The 14624-nt window shown below is 39.2% G+C and overlaps 1 protein-coding gene across 1 annotated transcript; it reads left to right on the top strand.

The window, feature by feature from the left end:
- Nucleotides 1–816: 816 nt before the first annotated feature.
- LOC145016584 (uncharacterized) lies at nt 817–1134 on the top strand. Its single transcript, XM_078974853.1, has one exon. It carries the CDS (start codon nt 817–819, stop codon nt 1132–1134), a length of 318 nt encoding a protein of 105 aa, XP_078830979.1.
- Nucleotides 1135–14624: the final 13490 nt, after the last annotated feature.

Below are 14624 nucleotides of genomic sequence, written 5' to 3' on the forward strand. Positions count from 1 at the left end.
AAGACTCGTGAAGGATTGTATGAGTGGTTGGTGATGCCTTTCCGTTTATCAAATGCTCCTAGTACATTTATGCGTGTGATGAAGCAGTTGTTCAGGTCCTTTATTGGTAAATTTGTAGTCGTTTATTTTGATGATATACTTATTTACAGTGCTACTTTTGGTGAGCATGTCAACCATGTGAGGCAGGTTTTGACCCTGCTTCGACGGGATAGTTTGTATGCAGCTATGAAAAAATGTGTGTTTATGGTTCCTAAAGTCTTGTTCTTGGGGTACGTTGTTTCTGGGGAAGGAATACAGGTGGACGAGTCTAAAGTAGCAGCTGTCAGACAATGGCCAATTCCAACTACCATCACTGAAGTTCGAAGCTCTCATGGCCTTGCTTCATTCTATAGGAGGTTTATTCCAAACTTTAGTTCTATTATGGCACCGGTGATTGATTGTATGAAAGGGAAGACCTTTACTTGGTCCGAAGCAGTAGAATCAGCTTTCAAATTAGTAAAAGAGAAGCTTACTACATCACCGATTCTTGTATAGCCAGACTTTTCTCAAGTGTTTGAATTACACACGGATGCTTCCAAGGTTGGGATTAGAGTAGTTCTAAGTCAAGGAGGACGACTGGTTTCCAATTTTAGTGAGAAGTTGACAGGGCCAAAGCTGCGTTATAGCACTTATGATGTTGAGTTCTATGCAGTGGTCTAAGCCGTGAAGCATTGGCGCCATTATCTATTTCATAAGGAATTTGTTTTGTTCAAAGATCATGATTCATTAAGACATATTCGCAGTCAAGATAAGGTGTCACACAAACATGGGAGGTGGATGTCGTTCTTGGAAAAATTCACTTTCGTGGTGAAACACAAGTCTGGGATGTCAAATCGGGTGGCTGATGCATTGAGTCGAAGGAGTAATTTGCTAGTTTCCATGAGGGTTGGTGTGCCGGGGATGGATGTCCTCATGGAGCAGCTAACGGTTGATCCTTATTTTTCTGTTGTTCTGCAGGGTATACAATCTGGACAGATCTCTGATTTTCTACTGCATGAAGGGTTTCTTTTCAAAGGCAATCAATTGTGCATCCCTGATTCTAGTCTCCGCCTTCAAATAATTAGGGAGTTGCATGGTGAAGGGCATGTCGACTGAGATCGCACTTTACAGTTGGTACAATCATCTTATTTTTTGCCTACAATGCGCAAGGAGGTGGATAGATATGTTAAACGATGTCGAATCTGTCAGGTGTCAAAGGGCACATCTACCAATGCAGGACTCTATATGCCTTTGCCTGTTCCATCACAACCTTGGGTAAACATCAGCATGGATTTTGTGTTGGGTTTACCACGTACTCAACGGGGAAATGATTCAATATTTGTGGTTGTTGATCATTTTTCTAAGTTGGTGCACTTTATTCCTTGCAAAAAGACGACGGATGCAGTTAATGTGGCCCAGTTATTCTTTTGAGACATCTACCGTTTGCATGGATTGCCGTCTTCTATTGTTTCAGATCGAGACACTAGGTTTTTGAGTCATTTTTGGCGCAACCTATGGAAAATGGTGAACACTCAGCTCAATTTTAGTAGTGCATATCATCCTCAAATGGATTGCCAAACAGAGGTTGTCAATCGATCCCTTGGTAATATTTTGCGGTGTTTAGTGGGTGATCATGTGAAGACCTGGGATCAAAAGCTTTGTCAAGCTGAGTTTGCTCATAATCATGCTATCAACCAAAGTACTGGATATAGTCCATTCCAGGTAGTCTATTCTGTTCAGCCACGGGGACCACTTGATTTGATGTCACTGCCTGTTTCTAGAGTTGTTCCGTAGAAAGTGCAGGATTTTGTTGGAGGACTGCATGATGTTCATAAGGCTGTTCATGACAACTTGGTCCGAGCTAACTCCAAGTACAAGAAAGATGCAGATAAAAAACGCAGACAAGTTGATTTTGAAGTAGGTGACTTTGTTTGGGCTGTTTTGACTAAAGATCGTTTTTCGGTTGGTGAGTACAACAAGCTGTCAGCTAAGAAGATTGGACCGGTGGAGATTGTGGAGAAGATTAATTCCAATGCTTACCGTCTACAGTTGCCAAGTCACATTCTTTGTTCTGATGTTTTCAATGTAAAGCATTTGCTTCCTTATTATGGGGATTCTTCTGATGATGACCATGGTGCACATTCGAGGTCGAAATTTGTCTACCCAGGAGGGGATGATGCGGGCCCTAGTGTGGAGGATCGGGCGCTTGCGTTCCTAGAGGCCCACTATCGTGCGACTAAAGGGGCTTCACGGAAATAGCCATAACTTTGGCTACGAATCTCCGTTTCGGGCCTACGACCAGTCAAATCGAAGCTTGGAGCAAGGAGCACGTCTAGATAAGTTCCCAAAGGGGACTTGCCCATTTTTGAGTCCATAAATCGCTTTCTAAATGGAGTTATGAACCATTCTGTTATTTTTCCTTAATTTTTGGGTTTTGTTTTTGGGTTTGTATTTGGCCCATGGACTTTTAGGGTTTCATTTTAATTTCTGCTTCTTATTTAACTGTTTTTGATGTAATTTGGACGGTCGATCATCAATTTTGAAATATGAACTTTCGATTTTCTCCCAAATTCTGTGTGTTAATCCAGATTTGAAGCCAATCCCACGGTATTCGTAGAATCAATGTGGTTTTGAAGAGATTGTCCTGGCTATTCTTTTAGAATCAACAGGTTCATTCTTGTTTATCTTTGTGTTGTTTTTTGCACTGCATCACAAGCCATCTAGTCATAGTATTGTTATAGTAACTCACCAAAAAGATATGAATAAATACGATTAGTGTATAACTAAACCAAAGAGTACAAATACAAAGTACTGGTTTTACAATCATACAATTTACAATTACAGCTAGTGGAGCCAGGCATACTCACTTTTATAGGGTTTTCAAAGAGTACATTTACAGAACTTGGAAAACATAAAGAATACAGTAAATAGTTTTCTTATAGTTTTATTGTGAAATAAAACTATGTTACACTATTGTATGGTACAGAAACACTTATACAAAATAGTTTTATGGTATTAAACCTACATTTCAGTTATATTAGAAAATACTGGACTTTCTGGAACAATATACATGATTACTATTTCAAGAAACAAACAGAAAACCTTTAAACATAAATACTCATGCACTCACCATCTTAAATGTTGACACACTCATTTCAAAACACTTGTATTCTCAGGGAACCGGTAGACAAGTACATTCCTAGTATTTTGAGAAGACGGAGCAGTATAGAGTCATGTCTTCTATCTTTTGATGTATATAAATTTTTGTGTCAATATACAATAATTGAACACATATGGAAAACTTATGTTTTATTAATACAATGGTTGATATGCTTTAATTACTATGATGCATGTGTTGTTTTTAAGTCATATTTTGTTGGTTTGGGCTAGGCATCCATCTGTATAGGTCTTGTTTTTGTTTGTTTGTGTAATTAGGGTGTTTGTAGTTGGGTGAACCGAAAACATGTTGTCTTCGGTTTAAGTGGTGTTTGCGGCTGCAAACTGTTTGTGGTCGTGAACCCATTTGCGGTTCGTTGTTCCTATATATAGGTGTTAGTCTTGTTAAAAGTGTTAACGGTTGTATGTGTATATTCCATTGTACCTGATGTTTACAGTTCAACACAAATGTGTGCAATTTGGATCATTCTTGCTTCTACTCCTTCTTATTCTTATTGATTATAGCTTGTTCTTGTTTTTGATCACTAGTTGGTTCTAGATTTGGGGACTTACAAATGATTGAGAACCAAACAAATGAGAAAGTGAAGGTGCTCAGAACTGATAATGGCACAAAATTCAAGGATCTTTTTTTGGATCATTTTTATACCGAAATCGGTATAATGTGTCAATTAGTGTTGTTTGTACACCTTAACAAAATGGTGTTGCTAAACGGCGCAATCGTACTCTAATAGACACTGCAAGGACGACGCTCTATGATTCTAAACTACCGATCTACTTTTGGGCAGAGGCAAGCAACACTGCCTGCTACATCCAGAACTATGTCCTAATCAACAAAGCCCAGATGTAGACCCCATATGAAATTTTGTATAATCACAAGCCATCAGTTGCTCACTTCTGAATTTTCAGATGCCTTTGCACCCTCCTTCTCTTAGAGTCCAACCCCAAGTTCAACTTGAAGGCTGATGATTGATACTTCGTGGGATATGTTGTGTGCACTCCTTCTCATCTACACAACAAAAAAATTAAGCAGATTCTAGAATCTTTCAATGTGTGCTGGCTGGAAGAGAATGAGACATTCAACCACGTCGGTCCTGATTGGTTATTTGATTACGCTTCCTTATTCAAATCATTTAATGTGTTTTCAAACACAAGAAAAATTGCACCCTCCTTCACTAGAGTCCAACCCCAAGTTAAACTCGAAGGCTGATGACTGCCACTTTGTGGGATATGCTGCGCGCACTTCTTATCGTTTATACAACAAGAAAACTAAGCAGATTGTAGAATATATTGATGTGCATTGCCTAGAAGAGAATGAGACAGACGCTCATCACACCATTTGTGACAATTCCTTTATGGTTTATCTTCCCTCCTTATCCTAATTTTGAATGTCATGCATTTGGGAGATGTCTCCTGTCATGTGCCTAGAACAACCACTGTCGACATACCAGGGTCTAACGACATTCCTCCGTAGCAATTCATGTATGATGCGTTGGATTATTTACATTTTGGAACCCTTGTCATTGAAACATTAGGTTTTCCTTTTTTAGAAACAGACATTCCTTTTTCACTTTTGGAATTTGATTTATTACCGGACGCACATAAAGAAGACTGAGATGATTGGACATTTAAATTCTTGGGCACCCATTGGTATTTAGGTTTGGAAACATTTACAGGTATTTTGAAACATTTTTCTTTGGTTTTGATCGTTTGGGTTTCCGTCTAAGATTAGTCGAAGACCCAGAAGAAGACTTTGACGAACCCAATCTTGGCTTACACACGTTCGGTTTCATGAAAGTACCTTGTGTATTTTCATGTAAAACATGTTTATTCTTTTCAAGCTCAGCCTATTTTCTATTTTTATTGACATTCCAATCATCATCATGAGAACGAGATCTCAAGAATTTTCTAACGAGAGATCTTCCTTGTGACTCATTCTCTTTTCTATGTGCATGAAAAGGGACAAATGCCCGATTTGGACAATTACGTGCCATATGACCATCAGTTCCATAGTTAAAGCATGTCTGTTTCTTAGCATAAAATCCGGTACCACTCTTTTCTGATCTAGTGTTCTTTTTTGATTCCCTTATGCCTGTCACAAGTGCATGTGCAAGTTTCAGGTTGTGTGATAGGTGTAATTAGAGTGTATGTTCTAGTAACATGAACATCAAATTTATCAAACACTTCACCACACTTACCAAAAACAACTGAATCATCAGACTGTGAAATAGAATCATCACAAACCAAACCATCAGTTTTAGAGTTAGAAACACAAATGTCATTGTTCAAAACCGAAACTTCAGATTTTGAAACACTATTATAATCAGACACACTCTCTTTTGTTGCCTGCTTTCCATGACTTAACAGTGAATCTACATAGAAAGTAGAAATGTTAGTATCCTTTTCCCTATCACTATTCTCCGTCACACGTATAGCAGCTTTTCCATACACAAGATGTTCTTCTCTTTCCATCTCTTCCTGGGTTATAGGTATAGCAGTGTAGTTGTGATTAAAAGGAGGACGGGCACTCTCAAACCATAGACCTACCTGCTTCTTATCTTTCCATTTCATTTGTTTCTCTATCATAGTCTCAACTATATCTCTTGATACATCAAACTTTTTGAAATTAAAGTCTACATTGTTAAATCGAATTTTTAATGCATCAAGCTCGTCAGTCACAAAGGCAAGTTGTTTCTTGATAAAATGTTAGTTCTCACACTTGTTGCTAAATTCTTCCTGTATTTTCCTAAAATCCTTAGTTTTGGCCTCTAATTGTTCTTTTAGTGGTTTTTGGCCCTTCCTAAGGTTATATCCTTCGTATTTTAGGTCCTCATTTTCTTTACACAATAATTCTATTTGTTCACATAAAAATTTAACGGTATCAATGCATGTTTGAGAACACGAAGATTGACTGACCTATTTTTTTAGGCTCAAGGGTAGTGGATATCATGAATGCGAATTGCGACTCCATCATCTCTTCTTGAGGATCCTCTTCAACTTTCTCCTCAGGGATGTCACTGATCTGGTCCAAATGAGCATTTTCAAGTCCTGAAATGTTTAGGACTTGAATTTGATCCTCCCAATCAAATGACTAAGCTACCACCATCAGATTTGCAGTCTCGTTGTTAGCAGCAGCTCCCCTGTTGTTTCCCACCGGCACCATTGTCCTTTCATGATTTATTTTTCTATCAGGTTTCGTACAGTCATGAGCAAAATGACCAGGCTCATGATAGTTAAAGCATCTCAGCTTTCCTTTGTTGAAACCAACTTTCTTCTGTGCATTCATCCCCAATTGTTCTTTCCAATTTTCTTTGCAAATTGCTTTACCCTGAAAACAACCATTACAATCTGCCAAGTGTTGTCCATCTCATATACATCCTCTGGTTGAATCTGATCAAGATCAACGAAACAAATGTGAGGAGGCAATTCTCTAGTCACAAAGTCATTGTAGCAGTTCACCAGACCAAAGGTTAGGGCAACGTTCTCATTGGCTTCTTTGGGAGCAGAGGTTGTAACAGGGGCTTTTGAGCAGGAAGCTGCATGTGGATAAGGCATATATGATGGAACAACTTCGGACTATGGTTGTGGAACAGCAAAAGCTTGATTTTGTGGAGTGGTAAAGGATGAAAATGTTGGATAAGGTGTCTAAGTCCATAACTATTTCTGGTATGTACTTGACCCGACCCGGCATGGTCCATTTGGGTTGCATGGCACCATGCAATTGGATAAACTAAATGAGAGAAATAACGCTTGGAGATTATTAATATATTATAAGTTCTACTATATTAATAATATTATTTGATTAGTTTGATCAAGAATTAATTTAGAATTAATTAAGTGATCAAAAGATAACTAATTAAATATATGGGTTGATTAAGTAAATCATCTATATCTTGTATAGTGGGCTAAAAGGCTCCATGGATCATCAAGTTGGGTTCCACCTATAGGATGCTCCATGGATGCTCCATGGGAGTTACAAACCCATGGGTCATGGAAATGAAGAGTCATGACACATTAGGGTTTAACCCTAGATGTGTCAACACTATATAAGAAGCATAATCTCCACCAAAATCGGTTGCAACAAAGAAATAGAGGGCTTAGCCGATTTGAAGAAGTGAGTATACTCTCATAAGTTCTTCCAAGAGCATTTGGTGTTGTGTGAAGCATTTGAGGCATCACCACTTGAGGTGCTAGGCTCACAAGGTTTCAAGGAACACAAGCAACAACAAGGTAAGTTATTCTATCTATACTTTATGTTAAAATTGTTCCCCATGTATGCTAGATAGGATATAACCTTGGAATTCAACTTTGCATGACAAATTAGAAAAACATAGATCCAAGGTTATTAGGGTTGCATGTACACTTAGGAAGTGTTAGAATGCTCAAAACCCATCAGTGGTATCAGAGCCTAGGCTTGTTTGCTCTTATTTGTGCTTAAAAGTTGAAAACAGAATCGAAAATTTGCTGTCTGCGATCGGACTCGTCGAGTCCATAGGGGGGACTCGTCGAGTCCATGTGTATCTTCAACCAACTCGGCGAGTCATGTTCATGCACTCGACGAGTAGGGTCGAATGAGTGCAGAATTTCGATTCAGTTGCTGGAAAATGAATTAGAAACATTACCCTAAACTGTTTTAGTAAATGTAAACTTGTTTTTGGTGGTGTAATGTCTTGCTAATTCATTTACAACAACTAGTTATCAAAAATTACAAAGTTTTATGTAATTTTTTGATTGTGTTCATATTCATGTTCTTGTTCTTATGATGTTTTAGATGATCATAGGAATTACTTGTAACCTATTTGGTAGTTTAATTCTTGATCATAATGTGTTTTAATGGAGTCCATAACTTATCCTTAAGTTATGGAAAACCAAGAGTCACACTTGAGTTAAAAACCATTAAGAAAACACAAGAGTTATAAAAATGAAGAGTCTTCATTTTATGACTCTATTAAACTCATAAGTTACAAGAAATGAAAAGTTTTGAAAGTTACAAAACTTGCCCTCAAGTTTTGGAACAAGTAAAGTTAAGTTAAAACTTTAGTTCCAACCCCTAGAATTTTAAAAGTTAAAATTCAACCCTTATACTTATATTATGACAATTTAATAATTATATATATATGTATAAGAATAAAGTCGTCTTACCGCTAGTACGCCTCATTCACGAAGCCGGTCTATAAGGTGGGTATAAGGTTGTTGCCTATAAAATGGTGACTTAATGGGTGAATATTCTCACCCACCGCTTGCTTGACTGGTGGAGGGTCGTTAGCCGAACGGGTAAGACAAGGACTTATAAATTCTCATTCAAAGTATGATGAATATATATAAAGTAACTAAATGTTTATTAAATTCCCAATCTTAGTTACTTTAGGAAAAATGTGAATAAGGTGCTAATCCATGAAATTACACTTTACACTTTGTCTGAGTTGTTGGTGGAGCGTGTGTGGTTAACCGGCACACTAACTTGGACTTAACAAGGTAGGTAAAGGGTGACTTAAGGTTTATTATAGTATCGGTGGAGCGTGTGTGGTTTACCGGCACATCGATTGAGTGATAAACTTTAAGGGTACCAAGTGATTTGCATGGTTACTTCACACCTCGTTTTGTGATCCTCGGCATCCCAGTCACAAAACTTGGAGGGCACTCCCGAGATTGAAACATGCCTTTGAAAAGTTCATTGGATCTCAAAGAATCTAGGAATTTCTAAAACCAATAAAAACTAAATATTTATTATTTCGGTTTTCGTGGTGGAAATTGGTGAATCGTCATTCACCTACCTTTCAAATATGGTATAGCTTAGATTACGGCATACCTCTTCTAAGTTATATTATATTGTGATTGGATCCTAGCCTTAATATTACATTTGGGTGTTTTATTAAGGACTCTCTTAAATCTAAACTAAACTTGTTCTTCTTTTAAGATGTCTTCAAATAATGCTTCTGGCTCGAATCCTAATGGCTCCTTTACTCTTATGAGCCTGTGTGGGAAAGTCACCTTTGATGGATCCAACTTCAATAAGTGGATCAGAAACATCAGGATGATTACCCGCTACGAGGACAAAGAATATGTCCTTGACAAGGAGCTTAAGGAAATTGACGAGTCCACTGCAACTCCCCAGGAGATCGCTGACTTTCATACTCATGAAAGAGATGCAACCAAGGTGGCTTGCATCATGTTAGCCACCATGACAGCTGAACTTCAAAAGTCTTACGAAGACTTCTACCCTTATGAAATGCACCAAGATTTGATGGAAAGATACCATCAAAGTGCACGACAAGAGAGGTACGAAGTCATCTGCTCCATGATAACGACCATGATGAAGGACGGAGAGTCCGTCACGAGCCACATGCAGAAAATGCAAAGGTATGTGGATCGGTTGCTGAAGCTCAATGTGAACTTCCCTGAGGAGCTTGCAATAGATATCATTTTGCACTCCTTACCATCGTGCTATGATCAATTCCGCATGACATATCACATGAACAAGGAAGAGGTCACCCTCAGCAAACTTCAGGGACTTCTCAAGACCGCAGAAACAGGTCTTAAGGGGAAGTCGGTTGCTATCACTCCTACTCCAGATACAACTCCGGTCTTGGCAATCGGGCAAAGTCGAGGGAGGAAGAGAAAGAGTTCTTCAAAGGGTACCAAGGCTCGGACCCTTGATGGCTCTTCTTCAAGTGGAACCAAGAAAGGTTTCATTACTCCTTCTTCTGACCCAAAAGAGGCGGAATGCTTCTATTGCCACGAAAAAGCTCATTGGAAGCGGAACTGCCCAAAGTACCAGCAAGATGTAAAGGATGGGAAAGTCAAACCCAACCATGCAGGTATTTACACTATCATTTCTAATAACTCACCCCATTCGAAATCTTGGGTCCTTGATACAGGTTGCGGAATTCATATTTGCTGTGACTTGCAGGGACTAGGAAGAAGTGAGAATGTGGAGCAAGGAAGAATAAACTTAATCATGGGGAATAGGAAAGTTACACCTGTCACCAAGATTGGAGTTTATACTTTATCGCTAAGTAGTGGGTTAAATTTAGATTTGAATAAATGTTGTTATTCGCCAGAAATGGCAAGAAATATTATTTCCTTTCATGCATTGTACAAACAAGGTTTCACCTTTTCGTTTGATAATGAAGTTGGTTCGATTAATGCTTTCTTTAATAAAGTACTTTATTTTAAAGCATTACCTTGTGATGGTGTGTATGAAGCTGTATCTATTGTAGATAACTTAGGAAATAATGTTTTGTGTATTGATTCTAATAATAATAACTTGGATAAAGCATCATTATGGCATTGTCGTCTTGGACATATAAGCAAGAAACGCATAGGCCAACTCCAAAAGGATGGAGTCTTGGAGTCGTTTGACCTAAAGTCAAATGATAGTTGCGAATCATGCTTACTTGGAAAAATGACAAAGTCACCCTTCACAGGCTCATGTGAAAGGGGTGAAGGTTTGTTGGACCTTATACACACGGATGTGTGTGGACCATTCAAACATGCCACAAGGGATGCTAATCGTTATTATTTGACTTTTACCGATGATTACAGTAGATATGGATATGTCTACTTAATCAAGCATAGTCAGAGACTTTCGAGAAGTTTAAGGAATTTAAACAGGAAGTCGAGAATCAATTGGGCAGGAACATTAAGATGCTTCGATCCGATCGAGGTGGTGAGTATCTTAGTTCAGAGTTCCTCGACTATCTAAAGGAATGTGGGATTGTCTCACAATTGACACCTCCCAGGACACCGCAGTTGAATGGTGTGGCTGAGAGGCGTAATCAAACCTTGTTGGACATGGTTCGTTCCATGATGAGTCGAGCTTCGCTACCAATCTCATTATGGGGGTATGCCTTAGAGACTGCCGCCCATATCCTTAATCTAGTCCCTACAAAGAAAGTTGCCAAAACTCCTCACGAGATGTGGACTGGTAAAGTACCTAAACTAGACCACATCAAGATTTGGGGATGCGAGGCTTTCGTGAGACGCGAGACTCATGATAAGCTCGAACCCCGAAGCGAGAGGTGTATTTTCATCGGCTACCCACAACAATCCTTTGGTTACCTCTTCTACAGACCTAGTGACAATGTGGTCTTTGTAGCAAGAAGAGGAGTCTTTCGAGAAAGAGAGTTTATAAGCCAAGGAGACAGTGGGAGGCAAGTTGATCTTGAAGAAATTCAAGAGTCAAGTGGTGAAGGAACTTCAAACTCTAGCCCTCAACTTGAGGAGGAAACTCCTGTTGAGCCAATTGACGAATCTGTACCTCTGAGGCGTTCCACGAGAGTTAGGAGTGCACCTGAGCATTACTATGGATTCCATATTACTGCAGAAGGTGAGACACTTATTAGTGATGAGACACTAGTAAGTCAAGATGACCCTAACAGCTACGAGGAAGCCATGGCAGGCCCCGAGTCTGCCAAATGGAAAGAGGCTATGGATAGCGAGATACAATCCATGTATGACAATCAAGTTTGGAACTTGGTTGAGAATGTACCAAGTCGAAAGACTGTAGGGTGCAAATGGGTTTTCAAGAAGAAGACCGACATGGATAGTAAAGTACACACTTATAAGGCTAGACTGGTTGCAAAGGGCTTCTCTCAAATTCCTGGAGTGGACTATGATGAGACCTTTTCTCCGGTAGCCAAGATTAAGTCTATTCGGGTTCTGTTAGCCATAGCCGCATTTCATGACTATGAAATTTGGCAAATGGATGTCAAAACCGCTTTCCTTAATGGAAAGTTGGCTGAAGATGTTTACATGAGTCAGCCAGAGGGTTTTGTCAGTAACGAGTACCCTAATAGAGTGTGTAAGCTTGAGAAATCCATTTATGGATTAAAGCAAGCACCTCGCAGATGGAATCTTTGCTTTGATGAAAAGGTCAAGGAATTTGGCTTTTCTAGGAGTGAAGATGAATCTTGTATATATGTCATAGCTAGTGGGAGTATAGTTAGCTTTTTGGTATTGTATGTGGATGACATACTACTCATAGGAAACGACATTCCAACCCTGCAGGAAGTAAAGTCCTGGCTTGGAAAGTGTTTCGCTATGAAGGACCTTGGTGAAGCTGCCTATATTTTGGGGATAAGAATTTTGAGAGATCGGAGTAAAAGACTAATTGGACTTAGTCAAAGTACCTACTTGGAGAAGATTCTGAAGAGATTCAGAATGCAAGACTCCAAGAAAGGAGAGGTGCCCATCCAGAGTAGCGCCAAGCTGAGTAAGACACAAAGCCCTAGCACTGAGGCTGAGATAGCAGAAATGAGTCGATTACCTTATGCTTCGGCTGTAGGTTCGATCATGTATGCTATGACGTGTACTCGACCTGATGTAGCCTTTGCCTTGAGCATGGTTAGCAGGTTTCAGGGGAACCCTGGCAAGGCACACTGGATTGCGGTAAAGAATATTCTCAAGTACCTACGAAGGACTAAGGATTGGGTCCTTACCCTCGGTGGGAGTGATGACTTGAGAGTTGTAGGGTATAGTGATGCTAGCTTTCAGACTGATAGGGATAACTTCCGCTCTCAGTCGGGATGGGTCTTTACCCTAAATGGAGGAGCAATTTCTTGGAAGAGTTCCAAGCAAGAGACAGTGGCTGATTCTACTTGTGAATCAGAGTATATTGCAGCTAGCGAAGCAGCAAAGGAGGCGTTATGGCTGAGGAACTTCATTGGAGACCTTGGAGTTGTACCAGCTATTAAAGAGCCGATGGAAATTTTCTGTGATAGTGAAAGTGTTGTTGCCTTAGCCAAGGAATCAAGGGATCACGGGAGATCCAGACACATTGACAGAAAATATCATTTCATCAGACATCGGATCGAAGAAGGACTCCTCGTGGCAAAGAGGGTATCATCAGATGAGAATCCGGCAGATCCCCTTACGAAGGGACTGACTCGGGTTAAGCATCTCCAGCATGCTCGGAGCATAGGGCTGAAGGATGATATTAGATTTAGTAGTTAGATAATCTTGAAATTTGTAAAGTGTAATTGACATTTGATGATGAATAAAAGTGTTTATTTATGAGTAAAGTGTTGCTATCTCTTGTCGATCGTTTACTATATTTCTTTTGCATGTTTTGACTTCCAGAATAATTTTGTTTGGTTTAACATATTATTCAAACCTCCACAGTCGGTCATATGTCGGAAGTAGGTATGAATCAAGACTGTCATGTTTGATTGTAGAGGTCTGGGACAAGGCTACAACAATCATGAGTGCTCATAAGTTCTGAGCATTGGACTCAACCCACGCTCACTGGAATCACTTCATGGAATTCTATCTCGAGTGATCGTGAGACGGTAATATCATATAAGTCTTTAAACCTAGAGATATGATTTGTTACTTACGAGTTGGTTATGCATTAATTGTACGAAAAACGCATTGGTAACTCGATGTTATAAAATCGTGCTCTTATGTGTAATTCAATAAGTAGTAGAACAAACATATGAGTCGAAGTTTATCTGTTCCTTCTTGGATTAGAAGCTGATATCTGGGCCCCTCGATGATTTTGTTTTGACCTATGTACCGGGCCTGGTCAGAACTAGATTGATGTGTTCAATAAAGTTCTTTGTCAAACAAATCGGAAATCGGGAAACAAATGTTGGACAATAAGTAAGACATTGTTCCATGTATTTGTCCGACTGATATCTAGAATAGAGGATTATATGATCACTTATCTTAAATGGCGTACCATCATCTTCTCAAGTTTCGAGAAACCTTGTAAAGAGCTACGATTGCCGATCGGTTCCTGAAGTCATACTTGCAGTAATAGTTACTAGACTTATCCAAGTGGGAGACTGTTGGATAAGGTGTCTAAGTCCATAACTATTTCTGGTATGTACTTGACCCGACCCGGCATGGTCCATTTGGGTTGCATGGCACCATGCAATTGGATAAACTAAATGAGAGAAATAACGCTTGGAGATTATTAATATATTATAAGTTCTAATATATTAATAATATTATTTGATTAGTTTGATCAAGAATTAATTTAGAATTAATTAAGTGATCAAAAGATAACTAATTAAATATATGGGTTGATTAAGTAAATCATCCATATCTTGTATAGTGGGCTAAAAGGCTCCATGGATCATCAAGTTGGGTTCCACCCATAGGATGCTCCATGGATGCTCCATGGGAGTTACAAACCCATGGGTCATGGAAATGAAGAGTCATGACACATTAGGGTTTAACCCTAGATGTGTCAACACTATATAAGAAGCATAATCTCCACCAAAATCGGTTGCAACAAAGAAATAGAGGGCTTAGCCGATTTGAAGAAGTGAGTATACTCTCATAAGTTCTTCCAAGAGCATTTGGTGTTGTGTGAAGCATTTGAGGCATCACCACTTGAGGTGCTAGGCTCACAAGGTTTCAAGGAACACAAGCAACAACAAGGTAAGTTATTCTATCTATACTTTATGTTAAAATTGTTCCCCATG

This window comes from Lactuca saligna, chromosome 9 (assembly GCF_052625555.1).
Source record: "Lactuca saligna cultivar CGN05327 chromosome 9, ASM5262555v1, whole genome shotgun sequence".
NCBI lineage: Eukaryota > Viridiplantae > Streptophyta > Magnoliopsida > Asterales > Asteraceae > Lactuca > Lactuca saligna.